The sequence below is a fragment of the Acanthaster planci genome, linkage group LG02, assembly GCF_054643075.1.
Source record: "Acanthaster planci isolate LZ-2023a linkage group LG02, COTS_SCS, whole genome shotgun sequence".
Classification (NCBI taxonomy): domain Eukaryota; kingdom Metazoa; phylum Echinodermata; class Asteroidea; order Valvatida; family Acanthasteridae; genus Acanthaster; species Acanthaster planci.
Window position 1 is genome coordinate 25,922,126 of NC_141778.1, and position 22,391 is coordinate 25,944,516.

Genomic DNA, 22,391 nt, shown 5'->3' on the forward strand with positions numbered 1-22,391 from the left:
AAAAAAGTAATGATAGGGAAAATAATTATATATAACAGGTTTTGCCCTTACCCAACGTATATTAATAAGCACTGTATGCTCAGCATACAGTGCTTATTAATATACGTTGGGTAAGGGCAAAACCTGTTATATATAATTAACATCTCCCCAACGCAAAAATACATCTTGAAAAAAGGGAAAATAATAAAAATAATTAAAGTAAGTGCACTAATACCATTGTAAAAATGTTGGCCCTGTACCGTAAAATGTTTCATCATCATTTCCAGTTGTCTGCAAAAATGAGATTAAAAAAAAAAATCTCCGGCCTGGCCCCTCTCCCCCCTGGAAAAATTCCTGGATCCGCCCCTGTACAATGAGGTATAATCTAAGAACCTTGAACAAATCAGGTGTGAATGGAAACCTGTTATCTTTCCAGACGGTGCATAAAAGCACTTATAAGATGTACAAGATGTCTATTTGTTCCTTCATCAGCAGCAGACCAAAAATCCAAGGACGGAACATACATGTATACCTGTATTTTCTGGCGATGTATTTTCCAATCAAGAAGTTTCTTTGAGAATGCACAATGTGTACGTAATCTTATCAGGATATGCGTCAATGGTACATGTATATGCACATGTACACCTCCATGTATGCAATGGACATGCTGAGCAAGCACTCAAGAAACGCTGCTGTCTGACATTATACAGCACTTGCAACTTTTGGCAAAGTTTCGCAGAGCCATAGGGCACAACGTGTGTGAGGTGGTACAAAGATCAATCCCACATAAGGATTAAGGTGCTTGTGTCCCTGGGCAAGACAATTTTACCACCATAGGTCATCTCTCCCAGCAGTTTAAATGACTCTCTGTTCAGGTAGAGAACCAAATAAGAAGATCTAGAACTTCAAGTTCGAACTTGAATATTTTGGCCTGTTAAACAGGGGGTAGTGCATGTCTTATTGTGAAGCACTTTGAGATTAGTATTGAGTTCCAATTTTTCTGCTCAAGTGATGCACATTAAGAACTTTAGGGATGTTTACTAAATTGACAAATCCAACATAAAGTACTCCAGTGTGCCCCCAATCCAAGCAATGCAGAGTATTTAAGGTGCAGCATGTTCACGGTGCATATCTGCTCAAATGATAAACATAACAAGCCTTTCTGGGTATAAAAAGTAGCTGGCTTCAAGGAAATGAAAGCAAAAGTCCACCTCAAAACAATTACATGTAGGAGCCCACCTGTCAGTGTTGTAACATCTTTAAATGAGTGCTCAAATGTTAGAGAAGATTTGGCTCGATGTACTGTACAGGCTGTTAATTTTTAGCTCTAACCGATCAGTATTTGCAGCATTGCATTTCCAAGACAAGTCGTTAATATTAAGAGAAAAATAATAAGATTAATGTCACTACTAATCAAAGAATCTAGCAAGCTACTAAGCTTGGCAACCTATGCAGCTCAGTCATGTCCGTGACTGCAGACCACTTCCTCTCATTGTGCCAAGATGTGTCCCTTGCCCGTCGGGCTGGTGTTACCACACAAAGCCGACGGCGGCAATGCCTTGTTTGCCGAGCGTGACACACGTAGGCGGGCTCCGATTCTGAGGCTCCCCGGTCGTCTTTTCGCAGAGAATTCATCCTATGAATGTCAGAGTCCGGATGGCTCATTACACGGATCGTTTGGGGCAGGCACACAATGCGCACGGAGCCTGCTTCGCTGGCCAAACATCCGACTGTGTACTGATCTTGTTAATTTCTATTCACCTCTCCGACTTTCTCTTCTTCCTCTGTATTCAATTTGGACAGTTCTTAAGAAAAAAAAAAAATGCCTACCGGTATGTAGACTTCTATTCTGAGCTTGAACTCCTCAATTCCATTTCTACTTTTCTACAAATGCAGAATAAAATGAATGTCCACTTCAATAGTCAAGGGTGTGTCAACGGCAAGCAGTACCGGGAGCACTGCAAAATGTCGACTCTCTCGGCAATTTGTCAAGAAAATGTCCATAATCCACAAGTCTATCAACATCCTAATCTGCAGTAATTCTCGCCACTTTGGGGGAAACTGCAGAGCAAAATTGGGGCAGCTACATGTACATGTAGTTCCATGTACGCATTTTATCTCTACGGTCAGAGTTGGAATCTAACCCAGGTTGACGTGAAATAGATGTCCAGTTCCTTGCCTGACTTCTTGAGTTTTTCTCGGAATATTTATTGAGGGGAGTTCCTCCCACCTTTCAAACTGAACATTTCTTCCTTGTCTTCTCCAGGGTACACTTGAGAGAACAGCTAATTGGTAACCTACCCCAGTATAAGACTACCATGGCTAAACAAAATGGCAAGGACGAGAAATCCACAAAAGCCCTATGATGGGCAGACTTGGAAAAGGATTGTGGTTTTAGTATCAGAATTTGGAACTGGGATGCCCGCATTTTTTTCAAAATCTGCTTTCCAAAATTTGTAATTTGACCATTGTACAGGTAGACTCCCAAGGTACACTCACATGTATACCGGTATACAATACTTTAAGCACAATGCTACTTCAGTTAAAAAGCAAAACAGAACTCTTTTCCCCTCCGGACCTGGCTACCTAATTTTCCCGAACCGAAAGATGAAACTTCAATTTCACCGTTTGGAACATTAAAAAAGCAGGAAAACTGAGAGAGGTAAAGTATATTAGCATACATGTATGAATGTGGCAATCCGTTTCACAGCAAAATTGCGTGCACTAGTTTGACAAAAGAATAACACTCTCGATGACCTTTAAATATAATCAATTTCTTCCCCTGAACAATAAGGGATGTTCCACTCAGCAATGACTGGCATAATGTTCTTCTATCCCCTTGACTTCAGTTCTTGATTCTATCAAACATCATTACATGAAGTCTAAGTTCTGGGAAATGAGCAGCTTCAGATGACATCATTTGGACTTGTGAAATTTTCAATTTCTGGGTGAGATTCGGAAGCGAACTGGGCCCAATGTCACGGCACTGCAAAGCACATGATTTTACGCTTACAGAGGCTCTATCAGAGCAGTAAGCACAGAAGAAGGCACGCTTAGCTCGGAGAAATATGTGCTTAACTTGGCGATGTACATGTACCGGTAATAATGGGAATCTCCGTGCGTGCGTATGTATGCATAAGCACAAGCACACCAAGCAATGCTATGAAATAATGCCTACAAGCAAAATTTTCTGCTGCAGTAAGCATGACTTTTCCACTAACTGTTAAATACATGTAGCTCCATGAAATTGGGCCCTGCAAGGCTAAATGTTTTGAGCACACAGGCTTCCTCCACCGGGCAAACCATCAAATTTCTTTCTAAAGTTTGGAGATCGGTTATTACCTTTCGAAGACGTCATTACCTGAACACTGCATTAATGCTGGCATTCAATATTCAGTATTTATAATACATATACTTATAAAAATCACAAGTTTGGAGCCGGAGAGCAGGTGGCCCACAATGTGTGAAGGCACTTCAAGATAATTACCCTAAGTGATAACGAGGCGCAATTCCTTTTTTTCTTTCTAAATCAGTTCCAATTCAATATAGTAGTCAACACAGAGAGACCATACCAGGGGTAGGCCTTGGGCTCATCTTTCCAGAACCATTTTGACATATTAGGAAAGGAAATTTCAAGCTTTTTTTTTTTTTTTTTTTTCAAAAGTAAGCGATAGAAAATTTTGGCTGGCCAACCAAAGTCATTCCCCAATTAAACTACCATTATGAGTTTTCTAGAATGAGAGTTTCTGAATCTCCATCTCTGGCTTTATGGCGGCACAGCATAAAAATATATAAAAAATATATATTTTCCCTCCCATCATTTTGCAACAAGCACCCCTTTTTCATGACATCCTTCACTAACACCACCAAAACATCTGAAATCTTGCTAACATAAAGAGCGCCACCTGCATTCCCTACTGTCTGTTAAAGAGATGTCATCGAGCTTGGGTACCTTTCACCACAGATGTCCGAGTACCCCTTTTCACATCAACCACCTCCCAAAGCAGCCAAAATGACTTGCTACACAACGGTACTTCATCGATCCCACCCCACTCCAATTTGGGACTTCTAACTCAATGAAAAGTCTTGTTCTACGAGAGGAGATGGAAGTATTGCCGTTTAGCATAAACATAATGAACTAATCACAGGGATACCATGACTGTGATGACACTACACTCACGTCCATAAACATGAAGAGGTCACACATTTGGCAAATAAGGACACCATATTAGTCAATGAGGCATGTAATGCTTGTGCATTACCTGCCCATAGTGTAACTGCACTACTGACTTGTGTTTTTGATTGCTGACTTACATTTAGTCCACAGGCAAGGGGGAGATTTGGAAACAAGCAAATCCCAATTACAGGACTGTACCCACCTTCAGTGACCGATCTGACCACCACAGGTTTCTCGCTGCCGGCGATGAAGCCAAACCCCAGCATCTTGTCCCGGACAAGCGTTACTTCCCTCTCCACCGGCGGAATGTCCTCCACATCATAGGGATCCTCTCGGGTGGTGGTGCAGCTCACATGGCTGAAAGAAGACAACAAATATGGCTTTAAACAAGCACAAATTAGATGAGAACCAGTCCATGGGAATATACATGTATATCTATGATGTTTGGCTGGTGAGCAAACAGTTTCCTTGCTAATGCTTTAGCTTAACTTTCATGGTGTAGCTGCTCTCCAGAAATTGGTCCTGGGGTTGAGTTTGCAGCCTGCTAAGCAGAGAAATTAGCTCAGCAACAATCAACAACTTTCAGTCCAAATTGTTATGCACTATGTTTTTGTTGTGGCAATACAAATTTAAACCAAAGACAAGTCACACACTTGAATACAAATAAATTTCAAGGCGCAGTCCACTACGATGCCCAACATTTGACATTTGAGTCACGCTCACTGAGATGACTTTATTCCTCCTACATGTACATGTACACATGTGCTTTCAACTTCCACCAGTGCTGATCATAACTGGCCACAAAATATACATATTGCTTGCTTGTCGAGACTTCTTTCAACCGCCATCTATCAATTTGGAGACATTTACTGATCCCAACGTTGAACGGGGAAAGGTTTTTTATTACGCATACCAATACATGTCTGTGCATTTCGTCCATTGAATCGACGTGTTTGTAAAATGGCTTAGTGGTCAGGCTGAAATTAATTTAGCATGCATGTTCCCATATCTCGTCACATACATAATGAGTTCGTATTATTAGGGCTACATGACCTGCCAATATTCAGATGAATCCGACATAGCCTAAGGTGTAACACACTCTCCTACCTGACATATTCATCTATGCACGCTTCCATTATAAATGGAGCAAAGCTGAAAATGAAAGCTCAGGGAAGGCTGCCAGCAGAAACTGTTTATTTCTTCTTTCACTCCTTTGCTTTGCTTTTCATTTCTCTTTTAAGGTAAAACCATTTCTATCAATGCCGAATTTGATTTATTAAAGTCTACAGTGTAAACTTTCAAAATCAAGTAATTTGATTAAATTCACAAACCGCTATGTCTTAGCCTTAGTGAAATGCATGCAGTATCACGCCTACATATGGACCAGTCCATGTCCATGTCCCCTCAGAGAAGGCTCTTCCTTCAGAGACATATACTAAGGATAAAGTGCATACCAGGTATTAAAGCGAACTCTAGGTTTTGACAAAAGTAGAGTTCACAAGAATTTGTTAATTAACAGGGTACTTATTAGTACAGCGTACTAATGAGTGAGAAACATGCCATGTACAACAGTACATGCATTTATTTTGCATGCTACATGTGTACATGTGGGAACGAAACGCTGGCATTTTACCTTGCTCTATGTGCAAAAAAGCAGTCTCATTTTGTTTGTGATCCAGCTCCACAGAGTTTAGGCTTGATTAAAGATCACTTTATCAAGGGCATGGATTTAGTGGTTTTAGACTGTAACGCTTTTACAACTAACGTTTTAATCTCAATAAAATACAGTACATGTAGGCTTGTAGAGATGTAAAAGGTTGATGTACATTGATACTGCGCCGGTACTTTACCATGTTAAGCCATGGAGGAAGGACACAGGAGTTTAAACTGCCCAGGCTATAACATCTGGCCAATTGCCGCTTTATGGCATGTCTGGTACCGGTATGTCCATAGCCAGAGCACAGCGAATGCTTGTTACGCACCACCTGTTTCACAACCATAAGCCCCCTTTGTACCCCATGATCATCGCTGCAATGTTTCACTGGTAATCTGCATCCTTAAAAACATTGTGCACTGCAGTATAGGAAGTTGAATATTCATGCCATCGTTGGTGCTCGGTATGATCTGAAAACAATATCAAATTTAATGCTTGCATAGTTGCTTGTATTAGGCTGTGTGCCCTTAGTGTTCATGTGCAGTCATTGCCCTTATCGAACGCTTTCTTCTGGAGTTTTGGGAATGAATAGCCAAGTTGTTTATAAGACATTGTGTTTTACTTGAAACATTTTTATTACGGCATTTCTACAAAAAGGTATTTCATGAGATCTCTTGAGCACTCCTTGTGATGAAATAGTGCATTTTGTTTGTTATGATTAACTGTCCAATGGCGGTCAACATGTAGTTGACCAGTCTTAGCCAATTTCGTACAAAGACTTTGAAAACTGATGTTTTGGAGAGACACAATAAAATTGCAAACATTGCATGGATAATGCAACAGCGTATAAAATTAAAAAGTTTATTCATGATGGCAAAAGTAGATCTAATGTTAGAGATTTTTGGCACACACAAAATATTGATAGAGTATTACTGGTCCCACTCTGAAGTTAAACTCTGAAGCAGGCAATTTAAATGAAGTAAAATTAAATCATGATTATAAATTCTTTGCATCAAATGCACTTACTGAATCCAAAACACTGATTTAAATCGAAACAAGTGGACAGAATTGAACATAAAAATCTTGCCGACCCAGATTTTGTGTAACACGTGTGCTTTCATACTTCTTTAATACTAGGAACTGGAAGGCTCTCAGAGGGGGGATTTGCTGTTTAAAATGTGCAAAACCTGCAAACGTTTCCAATCAGGAAAAAAAATTCGAAAATTCAAACTTTTTTTGCCTTTTCACCCAAAAATTAAAAATATTAATTTAAATCTGATTTAAAAAAATCATTTGATTTAAATTGCAATTTAAATTGGTAATTTAAATCAAGGTGATTAAAATCGGACAACTTTTTAGTTTTTAGTAGGCTGCAGCAATAGCAGTGAAAACTTCCCCATGAGCACACCATCCCCTAAAGCGCTCTCGGTTTCCAAACCCCAGTATGGTTGATTCCCCCAAAGCTCCCCTGTGTAAAGAAACCCAAATCAGGGCGGGATTTGGAGGAAAAAGGCAAAATCGTCCATCCTCCAGTGACACCGGCAAGCAATGGTTTTACAATCTGTGATTTTCCCCACTTCTCAGATCGCACGGGATTGGACATTCCTATTCCCTTCCAAATGTCATGGACATGCTCTATCAAAGGAATCTGTACCCTGAGCACAATATCAAGGTCTTAGTTCACACATTCCCTTCTCTGCCATGGCAACATGGTACTTGACAGGTACCAGGGACTTGCCATGCTTATGAGCAAGCACACACACACACCAAGGAAGTGTTGGACGGCATCCTGTGAAACACCCCAACCAACTGTCAGACCAACAGCCTCACCCATTCATCAGAGCAGGTTGTCTGAGAAAACCAGAGTGTACACGACTTCCATTTGGAAAGTGAAATTCAAGCACGTGGACTCTGATTGTTGCGTGCATGTGCTATTTATGTAACACTGATTTTGAGGACACAGCAAGGCTCAAACAGCCAGGAGGATAAAGGCCCTTTGAAATGAAATCTCGGGACTGTGCAATACATGCCACTTTTGAAAACACTTCCCACCCGGTGAGCATGAAAGTGTGAAGGCCGGTTCATACTTAACGTGAGTTCGAAATTGAGGCCAATTTGACATCACGGAAAATTTGTGGCGAAATTTCATTACAGTTGAAATGTGTTCAACCTTTAGGAATTCCCAATGCGAATGTTTAATCTGATGTCACAAATTCATGTTCGTTTTTACTTTTGCGAAGTATGAAGCAGCCTTTAGTTTGTTTATTTGCTTTCTGCACCTGTCACATCAACATTTCAAAGAATTCATGTTGTCCAACTCCTTCCATACTTGCCCTTTATGCCTGGGACAATAAGTTGAGACGACATTGTACGTTACGCCCTTACACCAATGTGCACGTTCACACTATTCTCAGTGTGATCCAAGAGTTGCAAGGAAATAGCAAGCTTACACGAGTAGGATTCTAACCTATAACTTCCAGCTTACTCGTACAAATGCCAATTATAAAAAATCAGCATAACGGTAATACCTTCCTGTTCCCAATTCATATCCAATGCAGTACCCTGTATTTCTGAACCAAACCCCCCCTTCCACGACTGTGAGTTTAAACACCATTTTCTAGCACTTCAAAAACATTTTAATTACATGCTGCAAATGCAGATAACCATGTTCAAAGTCAACGAATCATCTATACCAAAAAAGAGTGGATCCCCAAATGTCATGAATTAAAATTGGAATGAATAAATATGAGTTGTTTTTTTTAATTGACACATCAAGGAAAACCTCCGAACTCAAGGCAGGCAGACAACTGGGACTTTGACAAAAACAAGTGAAATTTCAAATCTTTACAAGATTTTGTACAGTCTTTTTCAATTTTCAATGGCATGAATGCGAAGTGATAAATGAGGAAATCAGCTGATCGGAGGAAAAGTTGCATGTCCGTCAAGGTAATACCAGAAAAATTAAAACTCCCGTGCAGGCACTACAATAACTATACACACCAAGAGCATGCTTCATTACACTCAACCTCGAAAGGTTATCAAACACTTTTGATAGAAGGGCACAAAAAAGTACTTCCAAAAGGAAAATTCATTACATGGACACTTTAAAGAAGGAAGGGTTGCATCAACAAGCAAAGTGCAAATACACCAGCCAGCCGATCTTGTTCACATTTCCAGTGCATACCTTTGCTAGCACATGTACAGGAGCATTCCAAAGGGGCAGGGCCAAGCATCCCAGGTGATCATATCATAAACGGTTACATACACATCATTGCGCTACGATTTCACCCTTGCCATGGCAGATCATCTCTGGCTGTCCGCGTGTGCGTCCCTTGCTGCCGGTATCCCATAAACATGTCAAATTTTGTCGCACCAGGGAGAATACCTGGGGAAGCTGCCAACGGCCCAGCGATGGGGATTACAAACAAATTTAACAGGGAGAAAATCCCCCTAAATGTACCAGTTCCTTCTCGATAACGGGATACCACATTGCAAATTTGGGTTCACTGGTCAGGTCATTTAATCTCTGCCTTTGTTCAAAAACCTGTCACCAAATTGTCTGGAAGGGCAGCTAAAGTTTTTTTAGGGAGCCCCAGAAATTGTAAATTTCTTTATGTGACCCTTCCGAAGAGTGAGGCTGAATTTAAGGGCTTTTTTCATACTTACGGAAGGAAAACAAGTGAAATAATCCCCCAAAATTGCCCTTTCCTGTTACTGTTTAAATCACAAATAGATTTGGAGAGGGTGTAATTTACATGTATCTGTTGCCCTCCCTCCCTCCCTCCTCCCAGTCTGCCGATCTCCCTAAAATAAAATCCACACTCCAATATTTATAACGGCCAACCCCTTTAAGAAAAAAAAATTGGATCCTCTATGGCCCATCACACGGCACAAATCCAAGTCTGGATCAGATATGTACCCCATGGCGACCCTTCATAACCACTGACTTGATTATAAAACTCTAGATGTCGGATTGACTTTGGTGATCAGTGAATGTTGCAATGTACCGCACTCCATTCCATGGTTACTGTCCTAATTATAAGGTACATGTACGAGCCTGAGACTCCCTGAAGGGACACCGAGATCCAGCGTACATGTAAGGCAGTACTGTAAGAATCCTGTCTACCTAGGCTGTGTTGACAAAGAGCATTGAATGATTAGAATACAAGTGGTTGGCCACACAGGTGCCAGGGGTATGCAAGCTACAGTGCCAACATTTGACAGAGGAATCAAGACTTTGACTCCTGTACGTCCACGTCCTGCAAATTTACACCCAGGTAGTTTCAGATACCTTTTGTTCGAATACTCAACAGTTGAAATCAAAATACTCGATACTCAGACTGTAATCTATACTCAGACCACACTGTCAATTTTCTTGAATTTGATTTCATAGAAAGCCATTACTGCCGTGGTACGACCTGTCCATGTGCAGTGAATGGGAGTCCAATGTTAAAGACTCCCCGTACTTCCAGTGCAGTTTTTGCAATTACATGCACCTTCTTACATGTACTGTAGGTGTTTGGAACCTGTGGACTAGAGTATGGCCTGCTGCATGTTCCTTCACAAGTGTGTGTGTTAGAAAGCTTATTTGTGATATTGGGAAAAATAAAATGCCAGGAAGCACACTTTCGCACAGTTTTTCTTCAATTACCTCTTTGGCCGGGATATTTCTTTGACCATTCCTAATGTAACATTCTTTGGCAGGATGCAACTTGAATCCTGCAAAGTCCTCAAATGACTCCACATAAAAATGAACACAACTTTCATCCCCCGAAGTTCTCCAAAACCTCTTTAACGATTTTTGGAGGATTTGGGCAGGTCAGGGTTAACGGGCAAGTGATGCTGATTCGTGGAACATATACAAGTCACTGGACTTCTTCAACAAGGACCCGACTGGTCCATGTTTATTCAACTGGCATTCAGCCACCAGATGAGTGATATGTTCAAACCCATATATGCCATGTTAAATGTCTCTTTTACGGCCTTGCGGTTTGCCCAAAATGCAAACTTACTGTACGTGAACTTCAAGACTGTGTGCGACGTAAGGGTTGGTGTGGTACCACAGCAGTCATGGCATCCCTTCCGATTACCCTGCACTTTAGTACCCACAAGCACAATCGGAGTCAGATTCTTAAGGCCGATACTGAGTCATCCAGCATCAAGCCACAAATAACTTCCCAAAGTGGTCCCTTGTCACAGTTCATCCCGATGTTACTCATAAACCTGGCTTGTGATTAGAGCAGTAATGGACGCATGATTGACTAAACTGCCGCACGACTTCCAAGCCTCAGAAAGGGAATCTGTCTCCAGAACTGGATTTCTGCCCGCAGGTAAATGGTGAATGTTGTTCATGTACATGGACTGTACTTCCCTGCCCATTTCTGGTCCGTGCACGTCTGTACTATTACTCTCACTCTTTTTTTGTTCCCTTCCTGCATGTTTCAGAAAGAAACAAGAGAAGGCAATCTCTCTCTGTCAACATCACTGAGAGGGAGTTTTCAGGAGGGGAAGGTAGCACCATACCTGCCACGGGCCAATTTCATAAAGCTGCTTAAGCACAAAATTTGTTTAAGTGCGAAAAAACCTTGCTTGATAAATCAGGTAACCAGCCAAAATTCCATGTGATGTATATTATTTTGAAATCATATTTAGCTGTCTTTTGGTTAGCATGACAATCAGATAGAGTTTGAGCTGGTAACCTTTGTTTTTTGAGCAAGGTTATTTTCTTGCTTAAACAGATTTTGTGCTTAAGCAGCTCTATGAAATTGGCCCCTGATCTTGTTCGGTTACTGTACACCGCTTAGGCATCTCTGCCCGCTTAGCACTCTTAAGGCATATGCCTCAAGACTGGACAAGGTGTTCCTCCAAAGGATGAGCCTGCATCTCCGCCCGCTTAGCACTCTTTAAGGCGTACCATATCTTGAGACTGGGCAAGGTAGGGCACATTCAGACATTGCAAAAGTTGATACGAATTCCATTTCCCTGAGGCTGAATTCAGATGAGATGTCCTTAATTCAAAACACACTCACGCTCAGACCAAAGAGTTAAAGGAACACCGGCACTGCCCAATGTACCAGTCGAAAAAGTGGACCAAGTCACCCAAATAACCCATTGCAGTTTATGCCAACCACATTTCCCCACCTTCCTGTAGGTTTGGCTACGAAAGCGCTCACACGGGGAAGCAGCCACTGGCTGCTAGCTAAGGCCCACGCATTGCATGTCCACGAAACCAGCATTGCCACTGTATGTTGTTAATTGCACGACTGCGTGCTTCAGTGAAGCATGAAGCCTGTTATGGAAATGTCCACGGCCGTCAGTTTTCCCCCACAAATTATGGCCAGCTCTCCGCAAGAATTACGACAGGTTTTTTTTTTCTCTTATGTGATCAATAAGTCATAAGTTGTGTGAAAACAAACAAGTAATCCAACGGATGAGCCTCTCGGCTTTTCTTGTTGTAAGGCCAGATTTCAAATTATCTTTCTAGAAAGTTACAAAAAAAAATCACAGGGAATACATGTAAGTGACACTGCTCAGGGAAAAGGTGAGCGAATGCAGTCAACTCATTCTCCGATACAGCCACTGTAGTGAAGAACTGCGTCCCATCATGAACACATATCTACACAAAATATCATTCAGGTCCTTGCGTCTTTGAAAATACATTACACAGAAATAGGGGTGTGCATACATGTAGTTTTCCTGTGAAAATGTGTCGTTTAGACACCCATGATTTGGAAACAAGATTTCCAGGGTAAAATACAATGTACATTCATGTACGGTATATTAACTTTGGCGCTTCAAGCTATTGTACTGGTACAAGGATATTGGATTTGCCTTTCATGGAACAAGGTTGTTTAAAATGTGGTGTATGTATAGGGTACACACTACTACATGTATACAGGTAATGATGTCCATGTATTGCTAGCCACGCACATGTACATGTACGGATCTACATGTACATGTACCGGTACCTTACAGTTCTACAATGGGCTAATGTGAATGCACAACCCCAGGAAATCAGATCAAATGTGTTCCAACAATGCTTCATGACTCGTTGCCATGGGGAGACTGTTATCACCAACTTGCGATAATTCACTGTTTTTTTGTCACCTTGGTGGTGTAACTCACTCCACCGCACCTGAATCAGAAGATTCCAAAAGGGTGGTACAGTACATGTAACTGAATATTTTCGGATTAACCATTTGACACCATATTTAAGTTCAAGTGAATCTGTCTTGCTCTTCCCCGGTCCCACCCCTGCAGGTTGCAGGTGCGACATCAATGAAGGAATCAACATCCCACTAATTGGAAATCTAATGGTAGTGTTACTTGGTGGTGTCCCTGTTGGTGATCCACTAGGGAGGAAATTACAGTCTTGCCAATCGGACAGAGAGACGGGGACAGAGGGTTGTGACCGGTCACCTGTCTGCTCGGCCAAGAGTGTGTGGGTCTCACGCCTCACCAGGGCAACGACACCTGGTTCAGTGGATTTACAGAGCCTTGAATACATGTACACATACCTGCCTAGAGTTACTGCCTACCACCTACATAGACTAGTACACAGACAGCCAAAGTTGGTAAAATGTTCAACTTGCTTGAACCTGCGAGTGTTGAAGGAGGGGGATTTCCATCATGCAGTACATTTCAAAGAGTACTTGATCACTGAACAATTTGTGGATTATTCCTTTGATTTTATACTGAAGGTCGACCACAGTCTATCAAGCACCAGTAGGTAAAAGTTGCCACAGTGACACGCATGTACATGTACAATTGTACATACTGTACATGTACATGTGTACATGTAGTGAGAGGGAAGTCTGTTGGGGTGCTTGTGCTCCCTAAGTAAAATCCTGAGAGATCTCCATAGCTCTTTTCTTTCCCAAACGTGGCAGGTTTTCAACACATTTATTTTCTGTGGCACAACACTGGAGTATTCCTCTACGTGGCAAAAGTTTGGAAAATTATGGAGAATTAGTTTTTCCTTTTGTTTCACATTTACATTCTCCCGCACTGCCCCCAACCCTTGAAAAAAAAAACCTCTCTGAGCTTGCATTTGTGGACAAGTTCCTATTTCTCGTAATTGCGCTCCTGGGATTAAATTTGCCTTGCACAGCCATGCATAGAAGAATTCATTTCTTATACAGCAGGTGAGGGAAGGACTACAATAGGCCAGGGGAGAGAGAATCTTCCATATTCTTTCATTTTATGAGCTGTTGAACCCCCCGTGTCCCTCACTGTGACTGCCAAAATTGTTATGATTTCATCTCCAGTAATTTCATCATCACCAAACTATCTACGTGAATTTTTCAGTTTACAATACATGCAACTACGTTGGATTTCTTCAAATGGTCGAGAGAGAGAGAGAAATTACCCAATCAGCCACTGGACCGGCAACAAATGAATCGTTTCGTTTTGGGAAAGCCACAATTTTTAACCTCTGCTGAACCTGACTAGAACTGTCAGGCTTCCGGTGTCTCCTGAGCCAGTCAACACAGGAGTATCACAGTCGGACGCTGGAAGGTTTCCTCAACCTTTTGGCAATAACACTCCACAACTTTTTTCCATGACCAACTTACTGTACATGTGTATGAAAACCCATGACCCACAAAAGGCTCACCCAAAACTGTGTAACTTGTTCCATTAAACTGCATCTATGGGGTATTCAAGTCAAACCTCCAATAGTTTAAACCGGGATATAATTTAGTTTTACAAAATTAAGTGCCTTATCCGTGATTTCTGTCATTTTTATATTCAACTTTCATGACTTTCAAAGACTGGAAATTGAAAAAAAAATTCTAGGATTCTCTTGCTGGAGAGCAAAAAATATGATCTTGAGAGTAACACTGTCCTTACTTGATATAGTAATGCTTCCCGTTCTTGTCCACCGCCTCCTCCCAGCCATAGGGTAGACACTCCCCCTTGGGGGACCAACAGGTTGGGGGTGGGATCCACTGGGATGTCCTGTTGTTGTGACTGTGGAAGAAAAAAAACCAATTGCCATCAGCCATGACTTGAAGGTTCTAATCAGCTTTCAGAAGGGAGTAAAATGTACTGCGATTCGGGAGATTCACAGCAGTGCGCCTCCAAGAGTTTGTAATGCGTTGGCCAATCACCTTGCACGAAATCTTTCGACCCAATGCACGTTTGGAAAGGGTCGACAGATTTCACGTGTTGTGACTGGCCAACGTGTTGCAAACTCTTGGAGGCGCACTATTGTGAATCACCTGTATTGGTGAAAAAAAATATCAATTTGCAAGTAATGGATTTCAAGGCAGTGTTGTAGTCGATACCCTGACCATGTTGGCAGGTTCTTTCACAAGTCCTGTCCCGTTTTTTTTCCAAAGATAGACCCATACTGATCATGCTCAAATAGTTACCCCTTTCACGTGCTGAAATGCATCATTTTCAGAACACCTTCTACTGAAGTGAGCATGTACAAGCCAACTGATAATACATGTACATGTATATTACCCAGTCACTTAATGCAGGCTCTGTAAGCAGAATCTAGCACTAGGCTGCCAAGAGCATACACAGAGAGACAAGCTGACTGAAGAACACCACAAATTTAATTCCTGTCTTCTCTCTGCATCCTGCACAAATGTTGTAGAGATGAACCCCGAACTCAGTCCAAATGTTTCTAGTGGTAAAAGTACTCAACATCACAATGCCAGCTGGGACAGTTGGGCTGGTACGCGTCCACCAAGTCAGGGTTCCCCCCAGGGTACTGATATATTCTGGTGTCTAAAACAAAAGCGGGTGTTTTCAAAAGGCCTAAAATTAATTCTACATGTATACAGTAGTAGACGTATATAACCACATTTACTCTAACTTTCCCCTCTAAAATAAATCAATCTTGTATTCAGTGTCCCTCTTTACCATTCTGAATGATTTGAAACTGATTTCAAAATATCAAACTTCTTTTGCTTTTTCCTTCCATCAGTCTATTCGGAGTATGAGGTGGTCAAATTCAACAGAAAAGCCGGAGGCGGGCACTAAAATCAGTGAGGTGGGCCGCCTCACAGTTGAACAGGCGGGGAAAACCGTGCACCAAGTAACAATGTGCATTACAGATGGAGTGGATCGAGTACAGAACAACAAACACGTACCAATTCACATGCACTGATACGTGTACATGTACGTGCACATGTGCACTTTACTTTTTAACTTGTAGAAAAAAATCTTCACTATCTTTAGGGCATCACAGAAGTTCTGCTGCCTTTTTAAATAGAACTTTCCCCTTACGGTACCCAGAATCAACAATTCTGATGACATACATACATGTACATATGTACATGTGCGTAGTAGGCATACATGTACATGTACATCCATCTCATGCATGGCCCTGGATGGTAGGCCACTATTGTCTCCCAACAATCTCGGTCTGTTTGTTTTGTATACATGGGGAGTCTGGCTTACAGTCCATGAAAGGGCCAACTGGTGCAGGGATAAGAGACAGGATTGTACCAGGCCTTGTGGACACTGTTCTGGACTATTCTACTGGATCTGTTTGAAGAGATGTACATGTACAGTACGTACAATGTACATGTATAGTACGTAACACTATGAAGCACTGTGCCAACTGATCTGTGTCATTGCAGCCCTGAAGCCTCCTCTCCCCCACCGACAAAGCCTCTTGGTTCAGTCAGAAGGCTTTGTGGCAATGAGACTCTGTGCCAGTCTTGAAACCGGCTGACATCGATTGCAGATGTACTACATGTAGATGTAGTGGCCTCATAAATGAACTTTAGTATCCGCACAGCAGCACCACAACACACGAGCATGACTTGAATTTGTGTCCCCAGGGTCTGATGCTGACGGACTGCCCAAACTCTGTGTCTTTTGAATCGGGTCCAGATTATAAGTTTCCTTTGGCTTGGCGAGAGACAAATGTTGACATTTCAGTGGCAAGAGAGAGATGTACAATGTAATGAAAGAATGACATTATTTCATCCTGGTAAACCAGAGATCGTGGACTAGATCTGACTCTACAGTTTTCATTTGTCACGAACATAGAATTGGTTTTTTCCCTGCAATGGAAGGTGATATTTGGCTTTCAGGAAATCAGCAAAGCCTGAACGCCTCATTTAAAATATTTCCTTAATTTCTTTTTTTTCGTACAGTTTATGGCAGAGAAGAACGATGATGTGAAAAGGCAGATCAATTCTGAAATCATTCTCAGCAAGGAACTAATTTTTCAAATGCGACAAAACAAATTTCCACAGTACTGGTGCACAATTGCTTCCAGGGTGGGGGGCTTTGCCTTGTCAGCTGGCAAGGTGGGTGCTGTCAATAAAGATTGATGTCTCGGCCAATGGCAATAAAGTCCTAACACTACGGCAGTTATCCAACTGCAAACAACACTCCGAAAGGGGAAAAAGAAAAAAAAAACTAATTAGAGTTTTTCCCGGATGAGGCAGTAAGACGCTAACAACACATCACGGATGTTGGCAGGCCTGTCAACAACAGAATCCCATGACGGATGATCAAGTGAAGTAATCAGACGGGATCATATGAATCTGTGACGTGGGCCAGTACAATTTCACATGATGCTGACAGAGATAATCCGTCACGATTACCATGATTACGGGCAACCCTGAGACAAGCCAAGGGCCAGTAATGTCTCTATAGTGCAGTGGGTGTACATGTACTACACGAGTAGAAGTACATCAATAACATACTTGCACTGTCAAAATTGCAGCCGTCAATCTCATATTCCTACGGTACACGAACTTCAGTATCTGTGATTTTCCTTCAGGATTGGGTAATGTGGTGATGCAAGACTTGGGCAAGACAGTCTGCTGTAAGGCGTGTTAAGTCATTATTGTCACCATGGGATAATGAATTACAATTTCAGCATCAAGCTGGCATCCAGGATATTTTAAGCCTAAAAGGTGGGCAGTTTAGTTTTAAAGAGACATCGTACATGTGTCATTTTTGTCGGGAAGTTGCAATGAAACTCTGTGACTTGTTACTGCAGAATGGCTTGCACCCACTTTCAAACTACTTTTATGAGGTTCGTGGTGAAACACTCTCGAGAAAGGCAACTTTTCAACTAAATGCACACAAATGAAAAGCGTTTCAATGAGAACAGTAGAGTGCACAGCAAGTATACATGTATGAACAAATCTTCGATCAAGACTGCATTGAAACTTTTGAAGATACATGTATGTCCAATATGAATACCTTTTCATGTACACTTTTAAATACTTGAAGAACAAATAATGTCAGTTAAACTAGACAGTGATAGAATCCCCTCCCAGGTGTGAGAATGTCCAAACAAGTGGATTCTTTTCATGTACAACAGTTACAAGTCAGCTTGTCTGATGGATCAGTTTCATGTTATGTCACCCACACAAAAGAAAAAGAAAATGCAAGGTGCCTGTACTGTATGTTTTAGCTTCGTTACACATGTACATGTAGTTTTAACATCTGCAAAGCTCTAGTACGCACTGTGTGCCCACGATCTCTGCAACAGTTAAATTCCCTTTTTTCCTCCTTTCAACATGTATCATTTCCACACACGCACGTCCCCCCAAAACTAAAAGGAACTTCAATATATACACATGTACCCTACATGTACACTGAGTGCTTTGCTAACGAAAGGGAGAAGTAGCTTGGACTGAAGACAAAAATAAATGGAACAGCCTTTGCAATGACAAGAGAGTGAAACTCCTAGGAAAGTACAGAACCCATTCACAGCAATATTTGTAAGGAACGTGGTGCCCAGGGAAGAGCAAAGCACATTTTAGGGAAATGTAGACAATTGATTCAAAACAGGAAATGAGAGATGTACCGTTAATTTTGGGGCCAACAAGGAAAAAGTGGCCATGTGCAACGGCGTGTTTCCTCTCTTTCACTACAAACTACAGAACCACAGGGGCAACGCATGGACAAGTATTAAAACTGCCTGACAAACTGAACACTTTTCTGACTCGTATGCAACTTTGAGTTTGATTGGATATTTTCTTTCTCCGGTGGTGACACCAATATCAACCATAAACTGTCAGTGAATTACAGGCAGAAAATACTGAAAATGTCACATTGTGTCAAAGTTTGGTTTCATGATCTGCACAGTGACGCCGATTATACGGACAGACAGCCCGACAAGCAGACAGACGGCTAACGGGGAAACAACTACATGTACATGTGCTGGCTCTTACAAAGTTTGGAATCACCGAGGGTGAATGCGTCAGAGAGAATAAAGGTTATCACTCCCCTCCCCCCCTCGGAAACAAGGGATAGGCTTAACAGTCCCGAATCCTCCAATCTCAATATGATTTTACAAACACCTTAGGGGGGTTGGGTTTTAAGGGAGAATAAAAACTTTAAAATATAGCCGATGCGGTGATATTTTCATATCTTTCAAGACTAGGGCAATTTTGAATTACATTGCACATGTACATGCGTAATGGGTGAGTGAAATACAAGCATGATTGACGTGCACCAGTTGACTTCCATGGGTATAAAACTGTGCCATTTCAGAAGCATTTTTCCTTGGTAAAGACTGCAATCGTCCAATTTTGCAATATCAGCACCGTGACAGTGAGTCAGATAATAAATTATTCACAATGCCCTGTCGGAATTACAATTGAGTTATTTCTCAACGTAGATGAATTTACATTGGGTATAAATTTCAACGTGATATTTGAGATAAAAATTCAATTATAAAAGTACACGCTGTACATTATGTATCAAGAGGTACAAAAAAGGTGGCATTGTGCCAGGTTAATACGGCGGATTCACAATAGTGCGCCTCTAAGAGTTTCCAACGCATTGGCAAATCACAACATGCGAAATTTGTCGACCCTTTCCAGACACGCATTGGGTCGACCATTTCGCGCATTGTGATTGGCCAACGCATCGCAAACTCTTGGAGGTGCACTATTGTGAAATGCCCGTATTGAGAAATGCATGTACGGTATCGTATATCTGAAGTCCAAAAAAATTAATCACACCCTCATTCCATAAAAGTTACACCTCTGCCTAGACACGAAGAACATGTATTAATTATTTAGTGACCTATAGTGATTGCTGGTTTTTCAGAAAAACTACCGGTACAAATCTTTTAGACATAAAAAATGTCAATAAACATATTGAAAATACATGTACACATCGTTTAGCACAATCCAAGAAATTCTTCCTATGAAGTACCGGTAATGACCACAGTTACCAAACAGATTGCAGCTGCAATTACACTGTACACTGGGGCGAAACCATCATGGGCACATCTGTCCGTAACAAGCGATAATAATATCCTGCAAACACTTACGCAGCTTTGGTCAGGGAGTCTGTCAATTTGGGGGAAAAAAATCAAGTGTTCTGTCTCCGTCTACAGGTAAGGTTAATGATCAATCCCGAGCACTGATTGTGAAGGGCGTAGGATCTTCTCTCACATGTATGGTACATGTTCATATCAACCAGCAGTGCGCAGGTGGCATCCATCCGGGTTGGCGATCAGAGGTCCACGTTGGCTGTCTGAGGATGCAGTTTTTCCTCAGAGGTGGAAGTTGCCACTCGGGAGGTGAGATGAGAAAAACTACACCTTAAACTCCAGGAGTCAATTTCGCAGAGCATCAACGGTACCCACAGAGATTCGTTAAGCAAAGAATGTTCTGCACTAAGCAAATGAGGGTTTTACCAGTTAAAATGTCATGCACTCAGTAGTGTCCTTTGACTGGTTCCCGGATTATTTCAGCTCAGCGTACAAAGTCGGCACAACCCTGTGAAAGGGGCCCAGGTGCCTTACTGCAGACGAACCTGTTTCTTTTGTCACAAGTGAAGGGTAAATCATTTCCCACTCTACCTCCATGCTGGAAGATAACCACCCCGCCGACAGCTCCACCGAATGCACAGATGGGCATATCAATTTCACTTAAACATGAACACACCTCCCTGCGCATACATGTGTATAACTTATTTTTGCCCACGGGAATACAATACAGACTTACATGTACATGTACAGTACATGTGTGTATTCAAGCACAATCCAAATTGCTTGTGTAGCCATGGCTATGTTCAGATAGCATTTTTAACTAAAACTGTAGAGGTTAAAATGGTTGCTCACTGGGGGGGTGCGCTGAAAAATTAAAAAGAACCAAGTGTTACGGCACAGTTTTAATACTTTTGAGACCAACATGTACTACTTCGTCAAAGCGCACTAGATTGTGCACACGTACACATACATGTACTGCAACTTTTTTTTCCTTCATATAAATACGTGTACATGTACATCTTCTTTAACTTGACTGGTTGGTTTCTAATAAAAAATGTTTGGTGCCTGGGCTTAGCCTGTCTCCGAGCCAATCCAATATGTGTGATCACTTCAAATGTGTGATTGCTCAATCTTTGCATGATCGCTTGATGTTCTTCCATGAGTTGTTGATAATTCTGCCATCTGCTAATAGCCTTTCCTGTCTAATTCACGGATGAGGAAGGTTGTTTCAAAAACGGGGGGGGATAGAGTTGAATATTTCACACAGGTTCAATCAATCACTCAGAGTGACTAAGTGATCTAGCTGATCAGCCAATCGTGCCCAGCATATCTGTGATGTGTCAACCACTCCTCATGAAAATTTTACGACAATCTGCCACAATATCCCCACCCTTCACTGTTGTGATTTTTACCGTAACGGACAAAAGCTCACTGCACAATATGGATATTTCTCTCAAGGCAGACATTAATCTCCTTCGGGAATTAAGAATCAATGTGAGGTGACACCGTCACAACTCATCACATTAATTTTTGAGCGGATCATGATCATGTTGTCAACTACCGGGTATCTTGGTTTTGAAATGAAACCTGACTTTTTATTGTTAAAAAATTATGGGGTATCTTACACAAACACGTACATGTATGTGCATCAGTACATCAGACCGACATGTATCACAGGCTGGGTCATTCAATTATTTTTACATTCACAAACATACAGTGTGTCAGAAATGAAAAACTAGCATCGTATGCCATGATTTCATGCAAACAGGCCCTACGCCCCAAGTTTCTTCCATCCGTCACAGCCACAACCTTCCAAGCTACTGTTGCAAGCCGTCTCCATGGTAACTTCGGGATGGTGGCTATTGGTGCCTGACTTGCGGTATGCTAAACAGGGACAGTTTCCCAATCAGGGAGACAGGGCATGGGTTAGACTGCAAGGAATGGAGCGCTCCTGCTTCATTTGAGATTCACACAATCTGCACCTTGGAACTACAAGTATGTATACACTGTACATGTATGTACATGTATGCATGTATAACCAGATTTCACACGCATAAACTTTACCACAAAGGTGCGTTTAGAAACACATTTTCAATGTGCGTCACAATCTGTACGCGTAAGCTGCGGAGAGTGTTAAGTGTAAGTTGTAAAGGAGAGAAATATGACTAACGGACCAAAACATGTGAAAAGGCTGTAACAAGAAACCCAGATATCTGAAACCAAGCCAAAATGCCGGACACTCAATTTCTTTGCAAATTTTGAAACGACCATTGTGAAAACAGCAGCACAACTTTTTCATTAAATCAGTTGCCCAGAAGACAACGAAACCAAGTTTCATTTCATCAAATTATTGTTTCATGTCCGGGAGTGGA

The 22,391-nt window shown here is 41.6% G+C and overlaps 1 protein-coding gene across 3 annotated transcripts in view; it reads right to left on the reverse strand.

Moving 5' to 3' along the window:
- The window catches only part of LOC110975887 (uncharacterized), a 63,586-nt gene that overhangs the window by 23,806 nt on the left and 17,389 nt on the right, over window positions 1-22,391 (reverse strand). For all 3 annotated transcript variants that reach the window (XM_022228752.2, XM_022228751.2, XM_087133788.1), the window contains 2 exons: window positions 14,661-14,780; window positions 4,359-4,513 (listed from right to left, as the gene is read on the reverse strand). In XM_022228752.2, the coding sequence (XP_022084444.2) occupies window positions 4,359-4,513; window positions 14,661-14,780 (275 nt within the window). The remainder of the gene's footprint in view (window positions 1-4,358; window positions 4,514-14,660; window positions 14,781-22,391) is intronic.